Genomic DNA, 21,280 nt, shown 5'->3' on the forward strand with positions numbered 1-21,280 from the left:
ACTTTAGAGTTCGAACTAGTTAAGAAATCCAGGGCGAACTCAAATTATCATTCGCCTTACATTTGACAGTCAGCAAGTGTTTGGAAAACGGATCACACCATCAAAGTTACTACCTAAAATCTACACAAACCTACACATTTGCCTTAATAAGTAATCATTCTTTTGGTTCTTCTACTAGCTCTGAGATCTCTAATTCGTATTATTCTATCGCTTTCTAAGGCCTTGTGCTTCCATTAACTTGATTGTCAGAGACGTTATTTGACCAACCCGGGTCAAACATGTTTTTCGTAGGTTAGTTCCCTTGCGCTGTCAAACAGGTTTTTAGAGCAACAATAGCCTTGATTGGTAAAATATAGTGGGGTTTAATTATAATCATGAATTATGGGTTAAAGTTGATCGATCATAAATTATGGGTTAAACAATGATAGCTTTGTGGAAGGTAAAACATCCAATTGGGTTTGGATACCAGAAAAGCTAAGGGGAGTAGGCGGGGATGATGCTCATGCATGAAGTCATCTATTAATTAACATCAAAGAATCATAACTTAATTGAAAGCTAAATCGTTTCCACTTATTAAAAGCCAGAATGGATGGAGAGATTTTGTTTGCTGGGCCCATTGACCGTTCACATGATTCCCATCAGTCAATTTTTTTATTTTTTATTATTATTTTATTGGGGTAAACCCCATCAGTCAAGTTATGCTCTTAAAATTTATAAAGAAATGGATGGGAAAGATATTATTGCCATGATCGTGTATTTTCATGTATTAACTTAAGGTGGCTCAGACCTGGATCTTGATCCTCATGATCTTGTATTTTGTTTTATCAGTGTTTAAGACCCGTGTATCAAGGAGATTATTTAGTTTTTGGTTGGCCAACTTTCACAATCAAACATAAGAGAGGAGAGAGAGAGAGAGAGAGAGAGAGAGAGAGAGAGAAAGAGTTCACTAGCAATGAAAAAGAATTCCATGCACAAGTGAAGGCAAACTAAGGAGAAAAAGAAAGAACATTGGACTGGTAGATGGTTGAAATAATGTGCTGTTGATATGAACCCATTAACTGAATTCGTGAGACTATATATATCACAGCCTTTGCAGCAGAAATCTTGGGAAGAAAATGAAATTTGTGGTGGGCTAAGTGAGGTGATACATATAGAGGGAAAGAGATCAGCTTGAACCAAGTGTGACTGTGTGAGTGAGAGGAGAGGGGAGCGATGAGATGGGTCAAGTAAGTAATTTTAGAAGAGGATCATGGACGGAAGAAGAAGATAAGTTGCTGAGAAGATGTGTGGAGATGTATGGAGAAGGGAACTGGAGGCATATCCCTTCAAGGGCAGGCAAGAACACTCCTATTTCGACTTTGAATTACATTCTTCATTCTCTCTCTCTCTCTCCTCACCTCTCCTACAGTTTAGTTTCACATGTCAGCCTATATACCTTCAAGAACCCATTTGAATTCTGATTCATTCTTTCTTTATTTACGTTTCCGTTTCTATCTTTTATTTCCTTGTTTCTTATTTGATATGGAAAGATCGATAATGGAAGTCTAGAAATGAAGGAAAAAAGAGATTAAAGAGGAGTTATGACTGAGTTGCTTATTGATTATGGGTTTGATTTGCAGGCCTCAGTCGATGTCGCAAGAGCTGCAGACTGAGATGGTTGAATTATCTTCGTCCAAACATCAAAAGAGGCGACTTTGAAGTTGATGAAGTTGACCTCATCATGAGGCTTCACAGGCTTCTGGGCAACAGGCAAGTAGTGCTTCCCCTCCCACTTCCCTTCCTCCCTTGGTGATCCAAATTAGTACTTCACAGTAATATAAGTTGTTGGGAGACTAGACCATTCAGAATAGGGTGGCCATGGAGGAGTAATTGCAGGTCCAGAACAGTGACTTTTAGATGTAAGAGAGGAATGGTAGCTCCTAGTCTTTACAGGTGAAGTTATTATATCGTTTCTCTAGCTTTTCGAGCAGAGTATTCATTAAGGGTTGGCAACTCAGGTACAAGAAACTCTATAAAAATGAAAAACACCCAGTACACCACTGTTGACCCAATAAATATTTGGGTCTTTGTCATCTACTTATGTGACAAAAACAATTAATTGAGGGACCCATATATATATAGATATATACGGAATTGGCAAAGAAGAATTAAAGCTAAAGATGTTTTTGGTAGTCCTTTTTATCTGTCAAAAGAGGAAGAAAAAATTCATTCTAGAGTTCAAAACCATTAAATATCATTGAATAGAAAGGCCTACCATGTAGTACCATGGATTCACATATCTCTGTAATTCTTTTCCTTCAATTCCCTATAATTCCATCATAGGATTGTGCCATGTGGCATTTAAGTAATCCAATGGTTATCCAATTTAAACTAAAATTGAATTTTATTTAAATCCACCCATAAATTTGAATTTTATTTAAACTCTAGTTTGTTAGGTAACCTTTGGATTACCTAAATGCCACATGGCACAATCCTATGATGGAATTGTAGGGAATTATAAGGAAATGAATTACAGAGGATGTGGATCCGTAGTATCATAGGCGCTTGTAGCAAATTATTCTCTAGCTAAATCATGACAGCCAATCTGTCAACGAGCTAATGGTGATCTAAAAGTACAATTGTGCAAGTAAACATATTCTTTGGAAATATGTAAAAATGCCTAAATGAAATATTGTATTTTATGTGTTTGCATGTGTGTTTAGGTGGACTCTAATTGCAGGAAGAATTCCAGGAAGAACAGCAAATGATGTTAAGAACTTTTGGAACTCACACTTGAGCAAGAAGTTAATGTCTGAGCAAAATATAACATCATCATGTTGTAAAAATAAGTTGCATAAAACCAACAATCCTAAGATGAATTCCAGGTGGTTGAGGGGGCAAGTAGAGTCTTCTTCCCAAGACCAACAACCCCCAACGTCATCTTTCTGGAAGAGATTGTTAATAAAGGGAGAACAGATGCAGATGAACTCAACAAATTTACAAGTTCAGAAAAAGGAAATGGCTGTGGTAGAGGATGACTTGTTTGTAGGGGTTGACAAATTGCTTCAAGAAATGGACATGGAATTGTGGGATTTGTTTGATGGTCATTAGGGACAATCACTAGTTTCACATCTTCTTCTGTTATGCTTCTTTGTCTTCTGTTATGCTTCATTCTTCTATGTATTTTGTTATATATTTGAATGGATCTCTCTCTTTCTCTATCTTCGAAAGATCAAAAGTGTCAAATACCAATATGTGGAAATGGAGTCTGAAAAGATCAACTATAGAGTTGCTTTGGAGATGCTAGCTCCATCAGTACTTGCACGGAATATTTTCACTGCATGCCCAATATTGAGTAATAAAACTGTTAATAACATCTTCATTAAATTTGACCTCATTTATTAATTATGGTATGTAATATCATAATTGGTAAGGACGTGCATGTATCTAGTCAGTATTATGAATTGATGCATTAATTGATTATTAGTTGTTGCATTAGGGTGTTTAGTACAAAAGATGGGTTGTTATTGCATGTGATTATGGCACATGGTTGGGTCAGTTCATGCGTTAGCATTAGTTGTTAATATTTCATGCAAGACACTATTAATGGGTTCTGTTACTTTTATGTAAGGTGTTGTTTGTGGGTGACAGGGTCTTTTGATCTACTTATTATTTTGCATCTCAGGTAGTTACCATGCTGTGTTATTATTTATATATAGTTGAATAAAAATGAAAGACACATCAGAATTTCTACCCCAATTAATATCTCTTTGAGATTGAGGCAAGCCTTCCTCAATTAAGCCCAAGTGTTTCTATTGTTCCATTGATTTTCTCTACCAAGATAGGCAAGCAGCAGATGTACACACCAATAATATTTACCTAACCTAACAAAAGAAGAAAAAAAAAAATGAATTTTCTGTTATTTCTGTTATTTTCTGTAATTTTCTGTGTTGCAAGACTCAAGCGAAGTCCCTCACACAAGGGGAGACTAGGCCCACCAGCCTTGCATAATAGGGTTTATATACCTATTTGAACTAGACCTGACTTTTCTAAATTACTGGTCCTATCCAAACCCGTTAAGCTATGCTGAAGTTAACACATCCAACTTCATCAAAGTGACACAGCAAAAGAAAATTGTTAAAAATCTCATTCTATAGAACTAAACATGCCTGATCAAACAATAATATTATGGTATGGAGAAACAGCGGACTTCTCCCTCAGTTTCGCTCATCGCTCATCACTCAATCTCGCTCTTCGTCTTCCTATTCCAGTTCTACATTTCTTATCTGTTTCTGCTACAGAACGAATGGCTCCTGGTAGCATTTCGTTTGATGGTATAGTGAACTACGGATTCACACTCTACAAGTTTTCATACTTTCAGTGCAGCCTTTGTTCTCTATTTATTTTTCAAATGAAGAATTATAACAAATAAAAACAAACAAATTGTTCTTGTCCACTGGTTTCCTCCAATCTCTCAATCTTATAAATTGAAATAAAAACTTCTTTTACTATACTGAGTGCAAACAATTTCAAAAGAGTATTTTGAGACTATACAAATGTAACAATGTGAATTAATCTTATATATCCAATTCTCATGACAAATGCATTTAAGTAGAAAGAATCTCATGTTTTATCAATCAGTTGTTATAAAAATTTTATTTTATTTTTTTATTTGTAGAAACCAGTTGTCACATTCTATATACATGAACCATCCCCTTTTGTTCCAACCCAATAAAATAAAATAAAATAAAAAATTTAAAAAAAAAATCCCGTTTTGATCAACTGAAAAAGGGAGAAAGGAAAAATCTGGCCTCTTTTGTTTGTTTTTTGAATTATTAAACGCGTGGCTGTAAAATACTGAGGATGGCATTATGTTTAGTGTTTATCCCCTCAACTATTTAATCACCCAAAAAAAAAAAAAAAAAAACAAAGCCCCTGTTTGAACCTAATAAAGAAAAATGCATCCCCAGCTCAAGCAGGGGCGGACCCAAGATGCAATATCGTTTGGAAAGCATTAATGTTTTTTTGTCACACATATTATGTGGGCCTTTATAAGACTCATTTGAAGTCTCACCTCTAAATTATTTTATTATATTAACTAATAAACCCACATAACTCCGAGGGGAGGCTCAGTTGGCAAAAAACCAACGCTTCCACAATACAAAATCAAACCAAAATTTTTTTTCTTTTAGGTAATAGATGCAAACCAATGGCAATTATTTACTTATTAACTATAGATATTTTATGGGGTCACAATACGAAAAAGGGTCAAATATTTACAAAATATTTTTCGACAATATATAGGTAAAATTAAACATAGAATATAAAATCAAGGGATACATATGATTTCAACCCTAAAAGTTAGATGCGACCAAAATTTTCTTTGGACGAGATAAAACCAATTTTTTCTTTTGGAAAGAGCAAACCAATGGCATTATTTACTTATTAACTATAGATATTTTATTCACAATGCAAACAACAAAAATTGGGGGAAAAGAAAAAAAAAAAAAAAAAAAAAGGAGGGGGTGGCCCCCCTGTTTTTTTTTTTTTTTCTTAAAACCCCCCCCTCTTTTTTTCCCCCCTCCCTTATAACGGTGTTAAGTAACCGTTAAGTTTGAATATGTAATGTCTAATTTCCTCTTCATCAAAATTAAGAAATCAAAAGATCATGCTACCCCATTTATAAAAACCAGATTAAATGTCAATTTTACCATAAATTTCATTTATTTTGAATTAATGAAATGGCAAAATCTAAATTCGATTTCGTTTCCCACCTTCGCTAAACTTCATTTGTTTTGAATTCATTTATTTTGAATTAAAAAAAGGGCAAAATCCAAATCCGATTTGGTTTCCCGCCTTCACTAAGCTTCATTTATTTTGAATTAAAGAAATGGGCAAAATCCAAATCCGATTTGGTAATTCGATTTTCCTTCCTCTTTGGTTTCTATTTGAGTTTTATTCAATTATTTTTTTTTATTTGGGGTTTTTTTTTTGTGAGAATAAAACGGATTATAGTTACTTTTTTCTCCACAGTTAATTAAGGGTACTACCGTAACTTGACAAAAGGGCAAATAAGTAAAAAAATAAGTATAAGGGTATTTTGGAATTTTTGAGAAAATATAAAGGTGTCACATCGTCAATAAACTAACGAGACTTAATGGTAGGGGGCAATAGTAATTGTAGACAAAGTTAAAGGTTGGATTAGTAATTTTGAAAAGTACAAGGGATATAGTAGTAATAAAATCAAAGTACAGGGGCAATAGTAATTATCCCTAAAATCAAATAACAAAATAACAAAATAACAAAAAAAGAAAAAGAAAAAGAGAAACGATAAATAAATTGAAAAAGAGAAAGAATACCTAATTGTGGAGTAGTTTTTTTTTAAAATTTTCTTAACCCAAGCTTATAGAAAGGGAAGAGAATAAATAGGAAGAAAGAGAGGGAAGAGAATAAATAGAATTTTTTTTTTTGGTAATGAATAAATAGAAATTAAAGAGAAGAGAGGAGATAGAAGAGAATAAATAGGGATTAAAGAGTTATTTTCTAATTATGAATGACATTTTGATTTTTGAATACCTAATAAGATGTTTTTTCAAAAAAAAAATTTAACCATGTTTATAGAAATAGAAGAGAATAAATAAGAAGAAAAGATGAGAGAGGAGAGCTTGGAGAATAAATAGGGATTGATGAATTAATTTTTAATTAGGAATGACATATGTGCCTATTATTTTACCTTTAAAAATTGTTCTCAATATTTTGGGGGGGGCCAAATAGTGACATTTCACATATAAGAAAAGAAAAAAATGGAAAAATCAAGGGAATTTGTATAAAATTTTAAAAATCCGGGGGGCCATGGCCCCCCTCGGCCCCTCCATAGGTCCGCCCCTGACTGCTCAAATATGGAATCCGGACCTTCTGCAGCGAGATGAGCTTAGTAGCTATAGATTGGGTGGTTTGGAACATCCCGGCCCATACAACAGTTAGGGGTTTTTGACCATCCGACGTGTGCCCGTAGGCCACCCGGCTATAAGAGATCGGTGAGAAATTAAGCTTACATATAAGAGTTTCAAGATTGAATTATTTGAGTGTGGATCATCTCCCTTGATGGAGAGCATTCTGTGGTCTTCTAACATTACAACAAAAAATTATATGGGCCCACAAGTAAAAAATAATAAATACCATCACTTTTAATAAAATACCATCACTTTAACCTTGTGGGTGTCTTTGTAATTCGTGGTCAACTCCCTGTCGGGGGAGATGATCCGGACTCAATTACTTTTGGTCAAATTTGTCTCTTACATGAATCCTTTCTATTTTCGTTGGGAAACAGTGAACCCTCCAAAACCAAAACCCTGTAAAGAGTCTAAAAAAGGGATTTTTATTTGCGGCAGCCGCTATTTCTAGCAATCGGCGGTCCAGATGTTGCCACATATGCAAAAATATGATTGAATAATGTGTATTAAAATGGGGGGGGGGGTTAATTGTAATATATTTTTCTTGTTTTATATTGAAGGGCCTTATATTTTTAAAATTTACAAATCCAAACCCCTGATTTTATCAAACATTAATCATTCATCGCAAACCCTAGATCAAGTTCGATTCTTCACCCCGATCAAAAATTCTGTAAAGTGAAGGTTTGTAAAAATGAATAACCTTAAAATTTTGAAGAGCGAGAAGATGAAGAGCTGAAGAATCGAACAAAGAAACTAATAACATGAGGAAAAAATAACGAAAAATGTTTAGGTGGACTCTAACTGCGGGAAGAATTCTAGGAAGAACACCAAATGATGTAAAGAACTTTTGGAACTCACACTTGAGCAAGAAGTTAATGCCTGAGCAAAATATAATATCATCATGTTGTAAAAATAAGTTGCATAAAAGTGATAAAACCAACAACCCTAAGATGAATTCTAGGTGGTTGAGGGGGCAAGTAGAGTCTTCTTTCCGAGACCAAAAACCTCCAAGAGAAGAAGAACATGATGATGGTGACGGTGATGATAAAGAGGGAAAGGAAGACGAGAAAGCAACGTCATCTTTATAGAAGAGATCGTTAATAAAGGGAGAAGAGATGCAGATGAACTCAACAAATTTACAAGTTCAGAAAAAGGAAATGGTTGTGGTAGCTAGAGGTCGACTTGTTTGTAGGGGTTGACAAATTGCTTCAAGAAATGGACATAGAATCGAAATGGACATAGAATCGTGGGGTTTGTTTGATGGTCATTAGGGACAATCACTAGTTTCACATGTTCTTCTTCTGTTATGCTCTTTTTTGTCTTATGTTCTACTTCATTCTTCTATGTGTTTTACTATATATTTGAATGGATCTCTCTCTTTCTCTCACCTCGAAAGATCAAAAGTGGCAAGTAGGACTGTTTGGTCTGTTTCCACTCCCTAGTTTCTTGAAGCTTGTACTCAGGATGTCTTGGCTTTTTCTTGCCAGTCTTCTAATTAAAGATCCTTTTACCAAAAAATAAAAAAAGATCAAAAGTGTCAAATACCAATATGCTTAGTGCCAGAGTAGTTCTTCGATCTGCCACCTCTTTTGTTTAATCTTGTCAGATAGAAAACCATACTACTGTGCTTTCCCATTAGGCTGATTGCAGTGCCAGAGTAGTTCTTGGTGTAGCAGAAAGAAGAAGAGGAAAGAAAATTAGTAATAGAGATGGGTCTACCACTCTACAAGGTGTCAGAAACAAGAGCTAAAAGCTATTTGCGGAGGAAAAAGACTGGGCACAACAAAGAATCTCGTGTACAAATTGAAAGAAATAGAGAAAATGGAAGAAAAAGACGGAGAACGCACAACAAAGAATCTCGTACAAATTGAAGGAACAAAATGGAAGAAAAAGAAACCAAGACTGATGGGCACGACAACGAATCTCCAAAGTAAAAATTGAAGGAACAAAATGGAAGAAAAAGAAAACAAGACCGATAGGCACAACAAAGAATCTCCTTGAAAGAACAAAATGGAAGAAAAAGAGTCATAACTCACTGTCAATGGCCTGAGATAGAATCCCAACAAAGACTGCATTGAAAATGTTTTTCAAAGCAATTTTTTTTTTAATTTCTCAAAAAAAATTTAGATGCAAAGTTAGGCTTAAGTGAATCAATTTTAAAATGGGTATTCATAGAAATTTGATCTCTAAACATAACAATGACAACTTTTATAAATCTTATTACAATTTTAAAATTTATTTCAAAAAAAATATTTATCAAAATCTTACATAGGTGTTTTTGAAAGCTGTGTTTTTGCTTTCAAAAACACAGAGTTGCTTCTAGTGTTTCTCGAAGCAGAGGCACCTAAGTAGGATGAGTTATCAACAGGACCTATGTTTTCAAAGACAATTTTTATCAAAAGCCTAAATAAATGTTTCTACTTCCAAGAACAATAAACACTATCTCTAGCGTTCTCCAAAAAAGAAACACCAAAGTGGGTTAAAGTCCTTACTTGGCTGACCCCTGCATGCAATGTGTGAAGGCAGTCAAGCTTTTACATGATTTAGCCTAAGTAAGAGGTTTAAGAATATAACAATTTATAATATAGGAAAGGGAAAAGAAGAATGAACCTTGACGTAAGGTTTGGTCAACTACAGATGTAGCCTGCCTGAAGTCAAGGCATTGAAACAACCTGGTAGCACAAGTTACTGGTATAAGGCTACAAAGAAAAATTGCCCAAACTCGGTTTATGCCAAAACCTTGGGCACCAAATTTGCCCTACAAGAAAGGAAAAGAGAAGGACAAAAAAAATTGAGGGTGAAGGGCACTTAACCTTCGATGACCTTCGATTTGTTTTATCCAGTGTAAGGCCAAAATGGTGCTGTCTACAAAAGCTAAAGGTGGTACATGCCACCAGCATCTGTTCAAAAGAAAACTTTTGGCTCCACGAGCTAAGTAATCTACCATAGAGTTTTGAGACCTGCTAATAAATCTGAAGTCCAGGAAAACAAAACATGAACACAGGGACTGAGTCTCTTTAATTAAGCTATTAAAGACCCAATCTAGAGTGTGTGGCTGATCCTTTAAAGCATTCACCACCGGTAAACAGTCAGAGAAGACCACAAGCTTTGTAACTTGTAATGACCAAGCAAGGATGACTCCATCACGAATAGCCAGCTCGATTTCCATTGATGTTGCTGATGGACATCGGCAGTGCTTGGCTTTGGCTGCAACAAAGCTTCAGATAGGATCCCAAAACACACATCCTCGCCCTCCTGAATTATCATGGTAGTCATTAGTTACTAATCAGAAAACTACAATGATAACTGTCTTCTGAATTACAAAGAACTATTGAAATCTGTGATTACAAATTATCCACTTTAAAGTGAAGTGGAATTTTTTACCAAAAATTAATGAAGCGAATTTCTCACCATTCCCAAAAACATTCATTAGAAGAATGAGAAAAGTCTTGGAAGTTCCAACTTTAGTTTGGAGTCTTTGGACAGTGCACTAGTCCAAACCGAAGCTACCATTGCGGAAAACAAGACTCATCCAAACACTGGGTGTCATGGTGCTGATGTAGACAAGCAAACAACTGAAGGGTGCTGACAGTTTGGCTACTGGTTTGTGAGACTTGAACTGTGCCATCCTTCCATCTGGCAAAACACCATATATTATACAACAATTAACAAAAAGTATGCATCTTTCTTCAGAAGAATACATTCATTTCAGTTCCTTCTACTTTTCAACATACTAGTAAATTTTCACATGACACAATTTTTATCTATACAATTTCAATTAGCAGAGACTCAAGGCAGCTTTCGGAATGGCCTCAATTATCAGCTGGTCAATCACAGTTAGTCGTATTTAAAGCTGTAATTAAAAGTAGCAAAAAAAAAAAGATACTGATGAATTTCTAACATTACCCAATCGAGCTGGACTCTGCGAGGATACTTCATTCAATGTTTTTTGATAATCACTCCATTTCGTCATCCATGGTGCCTCTGTAGTCATTGTCTGCTATGTACTAGCCTGCATAATTCTTCATGGAGGAAGATCATGGTTGAGCTATTGGAAATCTGAGAATGGGATACTTGTGCATTCGGCTGTAAAGCAATTTCAGAACTGAATAAGCAACAGATTTACCCAAAAATAAGCAACAATACATTGAGATTGACTGACATTCATGGGAAAAAATTTATGCAAATTGAAGTGATGCCACTAATGCCCATACACTACCTTGTCGCTGCAAAAATAAAGCTTAGAAACAAAAGATGAAAATCAGATCAACTAAGATCCCAAGGCGTTTGGAATGTTCAACTTGCATCCTATGATATTTCCTGGTCTCTCATCCATAGCTGTCTCAGCTTTTGAGCATCAATTTTACTCACCTAAGGCTCCGCAAGTCTAATTTTCTATTGCAACAAAATGAAATTAGATGCTACTTCATTAAAATGAAATACATGTTCAAAAAATAGATACTAAAATCAGGAAGAATTAGGTTAGGATCTTTCTCCACTTGACACTTGACAGGCCCACAAAGCATTCCCAAATTAGGCAGGTTGGCTGTGACACAGTACACGTGAACAGTGTTTTGGTCTATTTCTTCTTAATTCATGCTTCTATTTGGAATGGACTGTCTTATGTGATGCTGAATGAACAAAAGCATGCCACATTAACTGACCAAGCTGCCAGTCATAGCAGTCGCATCCCACAAACTTGTTGGGTTTGTTTCATGGCTTGTTTCTGGGGTGCATACGGGTTTATGATTGACATCAACTAGGAATGTCATATTTTATCAACAAGACAGAAGAAATATGGCGCACAAAGTCCCTACAACAAAAACAACAGGACATATTAAACTTGATTTAAATATAGAATTCCATAATGTGGCACCATACTAGGTGGTTCAAAATATGTTTCTTAGGTTGTAAATATCAAATGCATAATTATCAACATGTCTCCTAGGTGCCTAGATTACATAGTCAGGCAACTTGAACATCTGTCCGTGTTGCCAAGACATTAACACTTGAAGTTCTCTAGGCTTTTACACATCGAACTGCTCTAGGCTTCACCCCCCCTATTATTGTACATGATAGGACAATTGAATTGTGTCATCTTGGCAACCTAGGAAAAATGTTTTCAGGTAGTCGATCCCATAAGTCTTGGCCACCAACATTGCCTTGTATCTTTCCACAGCATGTGCCTTGTGCTTAATGAGACACACCCATTTGCACCCAACAACTCGCTTTCCTAGAGGCAAAAGAAACCGTTTTCCCACCTTCTATTTTTTTTTCCAAAGCTTTGGAATTTTGGGATAAGGAATGATATGACACAAAGTTGGAAATAGGATGCTTGGTGCATGTGCGTCTGCTTCCGTAATGCAATTGGTAAGTCCAATATGGGATCAAGATATAGTTCAGCAACAGTTACCTCAGGACTAGGAGCAAACATAGAAGGGGGATCTTCTCGCATTAATTGTCTCTAATAAGTCTTAAGGAGTCTTTGTACCCCCTGCACATCATCCACCGATTGTTCCTGTCTGCCCACTCCATCTTCTAAAAGGATTGCTCCTGTCTGGCCACTCCATCTTCTAAAAGAGGATCATGAACAAGAATCTTAAGAGAAATGGCTAAAGAAGGAACCAAGACAACCGGCTGTTCCTGTGTACTCACTCCATCTTCCAAAGGAGGATCATTAGCAGCAATCGAAAGAGAAATGAATAAAGGAGGAACTAATAAACCAGTTCCCCTTCACTAATAGTCTTCCAAAAAGAGGTATAGGGGAAAAAAGAAACAGGGGTGATAACAGTTATAGCCCTCCTGAGTAGCTAGATAACTTAAGAAAATACAACAAAAAATAAGGGTGGATCCAACTTACCATGAACATAATTGTTTCGGGAATAAAAGGCAACACAACCAAAAACATGGGAGGTATAATAAAGGCAGTTGTCCCTAGAAGAACTCCAAAGCAGTGGCGTTGTTGCAAAACATGGGAGGGCATTCAGTCAATCAAATAAGCTGCAGTAAGGACCACATCTCCCCAAAAACATAGAAGCGCATGCATAGTAAACATCATAAGGTGTCTATTCTTACCGATTTGCAATCTCATATTGAAGAGAGATATCAACACAGCCCAAATATCTCATTCAATCATCAGTACATAAAATTTTTACCGTGCTGCCAAACAACATACAAACCATTATATGAAAATTTTGGAAAAAATAGCAAACATCACTCTTTTGGTACAGCAAGTAGATTCAATTGGTCTTAGTGCAACAAATCAACAAAGTTAACAAGCCACCAATGGCAAGAAAAGATAGTTTGAGAAAGACCCCAAACATTAGAATGAATAAAGGTGAAAGGAACATTACTAACATTATCAGAGACTAGATAAAAGTGTCCGGATTGTTTGCTAAAATGTAAGCATCAACATGGAAGAGCTGATGGTAGAGGAAATAACCTAGAGGAAAATTGGTAGAAGAATGTAGCCTAGTGATGCCACAATAACAAGGTAAAAAGAGTAAGAGAAGTAGAACAAGAGGCCATAGAAAGAGTTGATGGAGACCCATATAGCAAGTGGAGCACCCCTTGTATCTACCAAAGCCAATTTTACGCCTCATCTCAAGGTCCTTCCAGTCTTATGGTTGGTTGCCCCAAGTCAACTATCCACGAGACATGAGAATCACTTGTATTGGGCATATCACTGCCATAACAAGCCACTAACACAGATCTGCTAGAAGTCTGAGAATGCACCATCGCTGTCCTATGACTGTCCTCAGTGTCAACTACGGCATAAGCTTGCTTGAGAGAAGGAAAAGGTTCCTATGAGGATCTGAGCATGTACTTGATCATACTAAATGTTGAGACCCACCAGAGAATCATATATTTGAAGCTTGTCCACCGACTTTTTATAAGCAGCAACATCAGGGATTAATAGCCTCGAAGAGCATTATAACATTGAGACAAAGTAAGCTCCTATTGTAGCTGTAGTATAAGTCACCTACGCAACTTTCCAAATTGTGGCAGCATTAGGAAGAAGGAAACTCTTTGTAAAATTTGATTCAATGGAATAGAGGAAGAAATCCCATACCAAGCACTCGTGAGTCTTCCACTTGTCTCTAGCATGAGAAGAGGGATTGACAACAAGAGGGAAAAACCACGATCTCGAGAAACAGAAGAAGCACGAGGATCCTCTATACCAAATGTACCAAAAGAGGCAAAGGCAACAAGCGCTAAAGAAAAATAAGTTTGGTAGGAGAAAAGTACTCACCATCATAAACAAGGCATAAAATGATTTTCAGAACCCCCAAAAAAATTATAACACATGAAGCAGAAGGCGATGGCTCAAGAAGAGTCGAACAAGGCGGGCAATGACCTGTGAAATGTTTTCCTTAATTTAGTCATCCATGTTAGAGTAACATCTAAAATTTTTGTAAGGAGGCGAATGTCAAGTGTCAAGATAACCTTGAGATTTGCCATCCGTTGAGCTGGAGACAAGATGTGCATGCGAATTTTTCTACCACATCCACAGGATCTCCATTCTGTAAAAAAGAGCTTGAATGATCAGATCCATGACATTTACTTCCAATTTTTATTTTTCATTAATTACTGTAGGGACATACATACCTAAAAGTCAAGAATCCGGTTCTTTCTCAGGGCAGAGAGACTTACAATGAGCCCAAGAATTAGAACCACAAACAAATTGTATTACATTGACCATATAATCAAAATTTTCGTCAAACTCATCATAAGAAGTTTTGAGCTTGATTGAAATATATTCAAATCATATTATGCATATCCAAAATCTATAATCAGTTACGTTTGTTTTTTTACAAGAACACAGCTGAATCCCGAATCAGTTGCAACTCATGATATCCATTCCTGCCCAATTACATATCTTTACAAAATCACATGTCTGAGTTATTCAACATAAATCCAATGTTGGGTTCAAAAACAAAAAGTCTCATGGATCCCAATTTTAAAAATCCCATCTTCAAGGCTGTTGTCCAACCAGAAATCAATCAGTCTAATGCTAACAGAGACATCTCTGGGCCGTAGAGATCACCACCTGATCAGCTAGAATTCAAACCCCAAAGCATGAAGCCAACTTTCCTGGACAAGTAGGTGGGCAAGCAGGATAGGAATTTATGAAAAAGAAAATTTTATTGAAAAACCATGTTTGGTTGAAAGTTGAAACTCACTTTCTCAGATACTTCTCCAACGGGATTAATGAAATCTTGTGCAAAAAGAAAGCAGATCTTAGGGAGATATCATGGTAATCACCTTGATTGGCGGGTAGAACTGCTTACTGTAGTTGGCGTTTATGTAGCATAAAGGACACCTACAACTATGAAAGCTGAAACATGCAGAAATAAAAATGAATTTCAGCTAAAATGGAACTTATAAACTAAAGAAGCTAGATCCAGGTCTGATAGGGCAAAATGATATAGGTTTGAAAGAAAACTACCACATAAATAATTATCAATGCAGTCAATCCAAAACACTTTGTTTGACATAAAACTCAAGAAGATGGTTCACTGATATGACCAACACAACTGTGATGTTCCTTCAACTAGAAGCTAGTAGCACTACCTCATCAAATATCAGTTTGAAAGTCTAGTTAGTGTCTCAACTACAGAATATGAATGAGTTGTCATGAGTAAGAAAATATCAACATGAATTTTTATCTATACAATTTCAATTAGCAGAGACTCAAGGCAGCTTTCGGAATGGCCTCAATTATCAGCTGGTCAATCACAGTTAAGTCGTATTTAAAGCTGTAATTAAAAGTTGCAAAAAAAAAAAAAGATACTGATGAATTTCTAACATTACCCAATCGAGCTGGACTCTGCGAGGATACTTCATTCAATGTTTTTTGATAATCACTCCATTTCGTCATCCATGGTGCTTCTGTAGTCATTGTCTGCTATGTACTAGCCTGCATAATTCTTCATGTAGGAAGATCATGGTTGAGCTACTGGAAATCTGAGAATGGGATACTTGTGCATTCGGCTGTAAAGCAATTTCAGAACTGAATAAGCAACAAATTTACCCAAAAATAAGCAACAATACATTGAGATTGACTGACATTCATGGGAAAGAATTTATGGGCACTACCTTGTCGCTGCAAAAATAAAGCTTAGAAACAAAAGATGAAAATCAAATCAACTAAGATCCCAAGGCGTTTGGAATGTTCAACTTGCATCCTATGTTATTTCCTGGTCTCTCATCCACAGCTGTTGAGCATCAATTTTACTCACCTGAGGCTCCGTAAGTTTAATTTTCTATTGCAACAAAATGAAATTAGATGCTACTTTAGGCTTCTCAACCATTAGCCCTAGCTATGACATTACACGTCACCTAACAAGACGGCTTGTTATGATAGTTCCTCAAGTAACTCAACCGTCTAATTGAAATCACTCTCTATTTTTTAGAAGGCATAAATACCTCATTTGTTCATGTTGCTTGTACTTTGTGTGTCCCATTCTTGCTGCTCCCGATCAAATTCCAGATCTTTCTCTTCTTTTGATTGCCCATGCTCCCTCCCAACCTCTAAATTCTTTTTTTATTTTTTTAATATCATGGTTAAGAAGCCTAGTTAAGTTTGATCATCCTAGCAATCCAAAAAAGAAGACAAAATCCGCCCAGGAGGGTTATGCAAGTGAGGACAAGCAATCTTCTGGCGAGGTTCTATGCCCAGCATGAGAACCAACCGGGATCTTCCTCTACCCCGATTCTCCCAAGCAATCTGACCTTCCTAATTCCTATGTCCCTTCACAATCTTCCAAGTGCAAAACTTCTTCTATTAGCCCCCTGTTCCAAATCCTGAGGGGTTTCGCAGTCCTTTCCCTTTTAAGCCTAATAAGAATAAATTGAAGGCCACCGCCCTGACTTGAACAAAAGCATAACAACGTACACCTATGCACATTGAATATATGCAAAATTCCCTGGGCCTAGATTTCTACATGTGCTCTCTCACTTCTAAGGACCAAACCGATTCTTGAGGTACTTCAATTTTCCCGAGGGGGATTTGGCTCCTGAGTAAGGAAGAGAGAGCCAACGATCCCCTCGAGGGATTTTTCATCGTATATTTTTATGCTTCATTGGGGGGTTACGCCTCCCCTTCCACTCTCATTTTGTTGAAGTTGTTCATTGTCCCGACCAACTTAGTCTGAACAGTTGGCTCAACATGATAGGGTTAGACAACTTTTGTTATAACCTGGTTATTATCCCGACCTTCTGCTATTTCACAATTCTTTATGCTCCACCCCCACCCCACCCCCAAAAGGGTTTGTATTACCTAGCCAAGCGGCCATCTTGGAAGCTTGACCTTTAGGTTAACTTTATTGAACATGACGCCGTCCCGTCCACCACCAAGAAGTGGAGGGAAATTTTCCAATCTTGTTGTCCTCTTTCTAGCGAGCCTCTCATTACTGACTTTCAAAAGAGGATGAAGGAAGACCTTAATGGGATGAACACAGTTTGAACTTTATCCCAAGGAGCTGGAGATTGTTCAGGAAATCAAACAGGTTGAGGAGGATTCTTGGAATGTCCATGGATTTTTTATGGAAGATCATCCAGGGTGAGCCCCTCGCTCATTATCTACTATGTTTTTTTGGATGAATAAATAAATAAAATTAATGAACGAGGAACCATGGAAGAAAATTCGATCGAAATGGTCGAAATTTCGATCGAAATGGTCGAAATTTCGATCGAAATGCCTGCAAAAATCCAACTTGAAAAGAAATATAGTAGTAGGCACGAAAAGTATCCATATCGTTTCGTATCGACCGAAATTTCGGTCGATATTTCGACCCAATACCATATCGGGCCGAAACTACAATTGCGCAGCTTATAAAATACCCAAAATCGACCCTATTTCGCCATTTCGATGTTTCAAGATTTCGAGCCATATCGCCAGAGCTATTTCGACCTCATTTTGCAATTTTTGCTGATTTCTCTTGCTTTCATCCCATTCTACACCTAATTTCTAGTATTCCTTTTCCTTCAAACACTTGATTTGCTCCTCCATTTGTGCATTTTCTCAAATCTTGCAAGGTGAGTAACCAATTTCCTTATTTTTTTATTTTTGTTTTATTTGTGCCTTAAATCATGTTAGATTGCTTCCAAATTTATATATGTTTACTTTAGAGTGATGATCTATGAATTTGTAGTGTCAAAATTATTTTTTGATTCTTCCTACTATTTTTTTTATTTTTCTGTTGTTAAAAATTATTTACTAAATTATGTATGTTGTTAAAAATGTTTATGTATAGTACATGTATAAGCTTCAAATGAATGTATGTGAGAGTTGAGACACCATATTGCTGTGATGGTGTTGAATTAATTTTTTTTCTTCTGTTAATTATGTAATTTTACTGTATTTAATATATATTTAAATAATTAAAATAATATATTTAAATATTAAAAAAATAATTAATTTCTGTTTTAAATTTAAAAATAGGAGAGTATTAGTGGAAGCATGTATGCAATTTTTTAAGCATGTTGTGGATATTTTTAAGATAGTTAGTGTGTATTTTATATATTTTAAAATTATTTATATATTAAAAAATACTTATATAGTTATACATATTTTTTTTTATATTTAAAAATAGGAGGTTATTATTAGAAGCATGTATGTCATTTTTGGAGCATATTGTGGAGCTTTTCAAGATACTTAGTGTGTGTTTCTTGTAGTAGGCATTCTATTTTAAAGATGTCAGACATAGCTTGGGATCATGGGAGGCCACTGACAGCTGATAAGAGGAAGAGTGAGTGTAATTACTGCAAGAAACAAATAGGAGGAGGTGGGGCCACTAGATTGAAGGTGCATCTAGTTGGTGGCAACAAGGATGTAACAGGGTGCCCAAAGGTGCCTGTAGAGGTCAAGAGGGCAATGGCCTCATATATTAGTGGTGGAAAGCAAAAGAGGAAAGAGAATAGAACACAGAGGGATGAGTTTGAGGATGCCTGCTTAGATGACCTTCCAGATCCTGAGGGTTATGGTAGGGATGAGCCAGGAGACAGTGACCACGATCCAGAGGCCGATCAGTCGAGGAGGGCGATGATGATGAGTAGGGAGCAACGAGAGGATTGATGACATCGGGGAGGTAATAGAGGGGTGCGGTTGTGGGTCCTCTGAGAGCCGATGAGGTATGGGAGGCATAGGTGGCTCCCAAGTCCATATGAGGAGGTCTCAGAGTGTGAGGCAGGAGGCTCCTATCCCACAGGCCCCTACAAGGGGTCGAGCTTCCTCAGCACATCCTACAAATCCGGATCTTGAGATTCTTCGCAATGATCCGGCCCTATTTGTGAGGCCTGAGCATAAACAGAAAAAGTTGAAGCACTTATGGGGGGAGTGTGAAGGAGAAAGTGGGGATGGCTTTCTCCAAATGGGCGCATTACCATAGTGTTCCAGCACATACAGCTCGGGGGCCCTACTACGGAGATATGATTGAGCGAGATAGGCGAGTGGGGAGTGGTGTACGGGGCCCCACTCCATATGAGATATATAATGTGTATTTGCCTAAGCATAAAGAGGACATAAATGAGTACATTAAGGGATTAAAACCCATGTGGAATCATTATGGAGTGACTCTGATGGCTGATGGTTGGACTGGTCCCACTAGACAGTCCATCATCAATTTCATGTTGAATTGTGATGGGAGGACAAGTGTTCCTCGAGTCGGTAGATGCATCCGGTGAGAAGAAGGATGCAAAATACATTTACAAATTACTGAAGCAAGTGGTGAAGGAGGTTGGAGTGGAAAATGTAGTTCAAATTGTGATCGATAATGGCTCCAACTACAAGAAAAGTTGGGTTGAAGATGCGGGGAGAACTCCAGGTATCTAAAGTCTAAACATATAGAATTAATTTTCATTTGTAAATACATATATTTACATTACACATATACATGTACACTTTATAACTTTGTATTGATGGCTTGATGCCTTGATGGATGGACAGATATAGGCTCTTTTGGACTCCTTGTGCTGCTCACTGCATTGACTTAATGTTGAAGGAGATTGGAAAGGTCAAGCTCGTGAAGAATACGGTGGACCAAGCTCGACATGTTAGCACCTTCATATATAACCACACCTATGCATTAAGGATGATGAGGGACAAGTGTCAGGGTGAGTTAGTGAGGCCAGGCATAACCAGATTTGCTACTAATTGGATAGCACTGCAAAGCTTTGAGAGTAGGAAGACTGGCCTTAGGAGTATGTTTGCATCAGAGGAGTAGTTTAACTGGGAGGGTTCTTCATCAGTGGGAGGAAGGATGGGGGCTGATGTGGGGGACTTCATGGCCCAGGAGGGGAGGCCACATGCAGAGCCCGCCCGTCCCTTCGTGCCACACCCTAGTGCATCCACCCAGAGTGAGGATTTGATTTTTTGGTCTGACACTGAGGATGAGGTGACTCAGGCCTCCGGTGATGACGACGATAGTGGTGATGATGGAGGGGATGAGGAGGGTGTGGGACCTCGTGATTAGGATTCAGCTGATCCTAGGGACAGACCACCACCACCACCACCAGCAATACGTGAGAGTCAAGGGGAGGGGGGGGAGGACGACCACCGAGATTCATAGGAGAGAGTCAGTTCACCCACGCGACACAGGATTCAGACCATACTGGAGCTGCATCTCGAGGCAAAAATGTTTCCTCTACATATTCGAGGAAGGGGAGACAAGACGGGCTGGAGCACAGGAGGACACGCCATCATATGGGTCCTACCGTCCATCCGATGCCGAGAGCTTGGTGGGATCTATGAGATCGATGAGCATTGATGATGCTAGAGACTCCTCCACCTCCGGAGGATCCGGATGGCATAGGCTGCAGAGTCCTCATGAATGATACTGCTTGTGGAGAGTATTGGTTCTACCGAGTCGACTTATGGTTATGGTCCTTATGGACCATATGGTGTCCCTCCTGACAATCAGATTCAGGGTCAGGCCAGTTAGCCACGACTGGAGCCTTATGGTTATGGAGCGGCCTATGGAGCTTATGGTGTCCCTCCCACTGTCGATTATCGAAGTCAGCCACTGCAACCTTATCAGTATACTTATCCTTCTCCCCGAGAGCCGGGGCGGGGGTGCTCTTTCATTTGTTGAGCAGATCTTCTACACTATTCCACAGCCACAAGGCCCACCACCACTAGTTCCTTTGGAGATTCACAACTTCCCACCATTAGGGAATCTTATGCATGTGGATGAGGCCACATACAGAGGTGCAGTTCTTGACTATGTCCAAAACTATATGGGGCGGGGGCAAACATCATGGGAGTTAAATTGTCATTTGTATGGGGTGCAGACGGAAGAGGGAGACCTTGAGGCTTGAATAGAATAGACTTGTAAGTAATAACATTC

General features: G+C 37.6%; 1 protein-coding gene and 1 long non-coding RNA gene across 4 annotated transcripts; one reads left to right on the forward strand and one right to left on the reverse strand.

The window, feature by feature from the left end:
• The first annotated feature begins 1,008 nt into the window (after positions 1-1,008).
• LOC149006133 (transcription factor MYB114-like) lies at positions 1,009-3,211 on the forward strand. The gene is made up of 3 exons (XM_089169393.1): positions 1,009-1,335; positions 1,620-1,749; positions 2,703-3,211. The coding sequence occupies exons 1-3, from the start codon at positions 1,218-1,220 to the stop codon at positions 3,088-3,090; spliced, it is 636 nt and encodes a 211-aa protein (XP_089025519.1). The 5' UTR covers positions 1,009-1,217; the 3' UTR covers positions 3,091-3,211.
• A 5,943-nt stretch (positions 3,212-9,154) lies between these two features.
• Positions 9,155-16,961, reverse strand: LOC149006134 (uncharacterized). Of its 3 annotated transcripts, XR_016175699.1 has the most exons (8): positions 15,747-16,961; positions 15,198-15,270; positions 14,379-14,455; positions 14,185-14,289; positions 12,346-13,091; positions 10,839-11,018; positions 10,344-10,568; positions 9,155-10,187 (listed from the first exon to the last, which is right to left on the reverse strand). It is a non-coding gene; the product is annotated as an uncharacterized LOC149006134 (long non-coding RNA). The 3 variants fall into 3 exon arrangements; XR_016175697.1 differs by having other exon boundaries at positions 12,346-14,289; XR_016175698.1 differs by lacking the exon at positions 15,198-15,270 and having other exon boundaries at positions 12,346-14,289.
• Positions 16,962-21,280: the final 4,319 nt, after the last annotated feature.

The sequence above is a fragment of the Hakea prostrata genome, chromosome 9 (assembly GCF_041222555.1).
Source record: "Hakea prostrata isolate BN-2017 chromosome 9, UWA_Hpros_2, whole genome shotgun sequence".
Classification (NCBI taxonomy): domain Eukaryota; kingdom Viridiplantae; phylum Streptophyta; class Magnoliopsida; order Proteales; family Proteaceae; genus Hakea; species Hakea prostrata.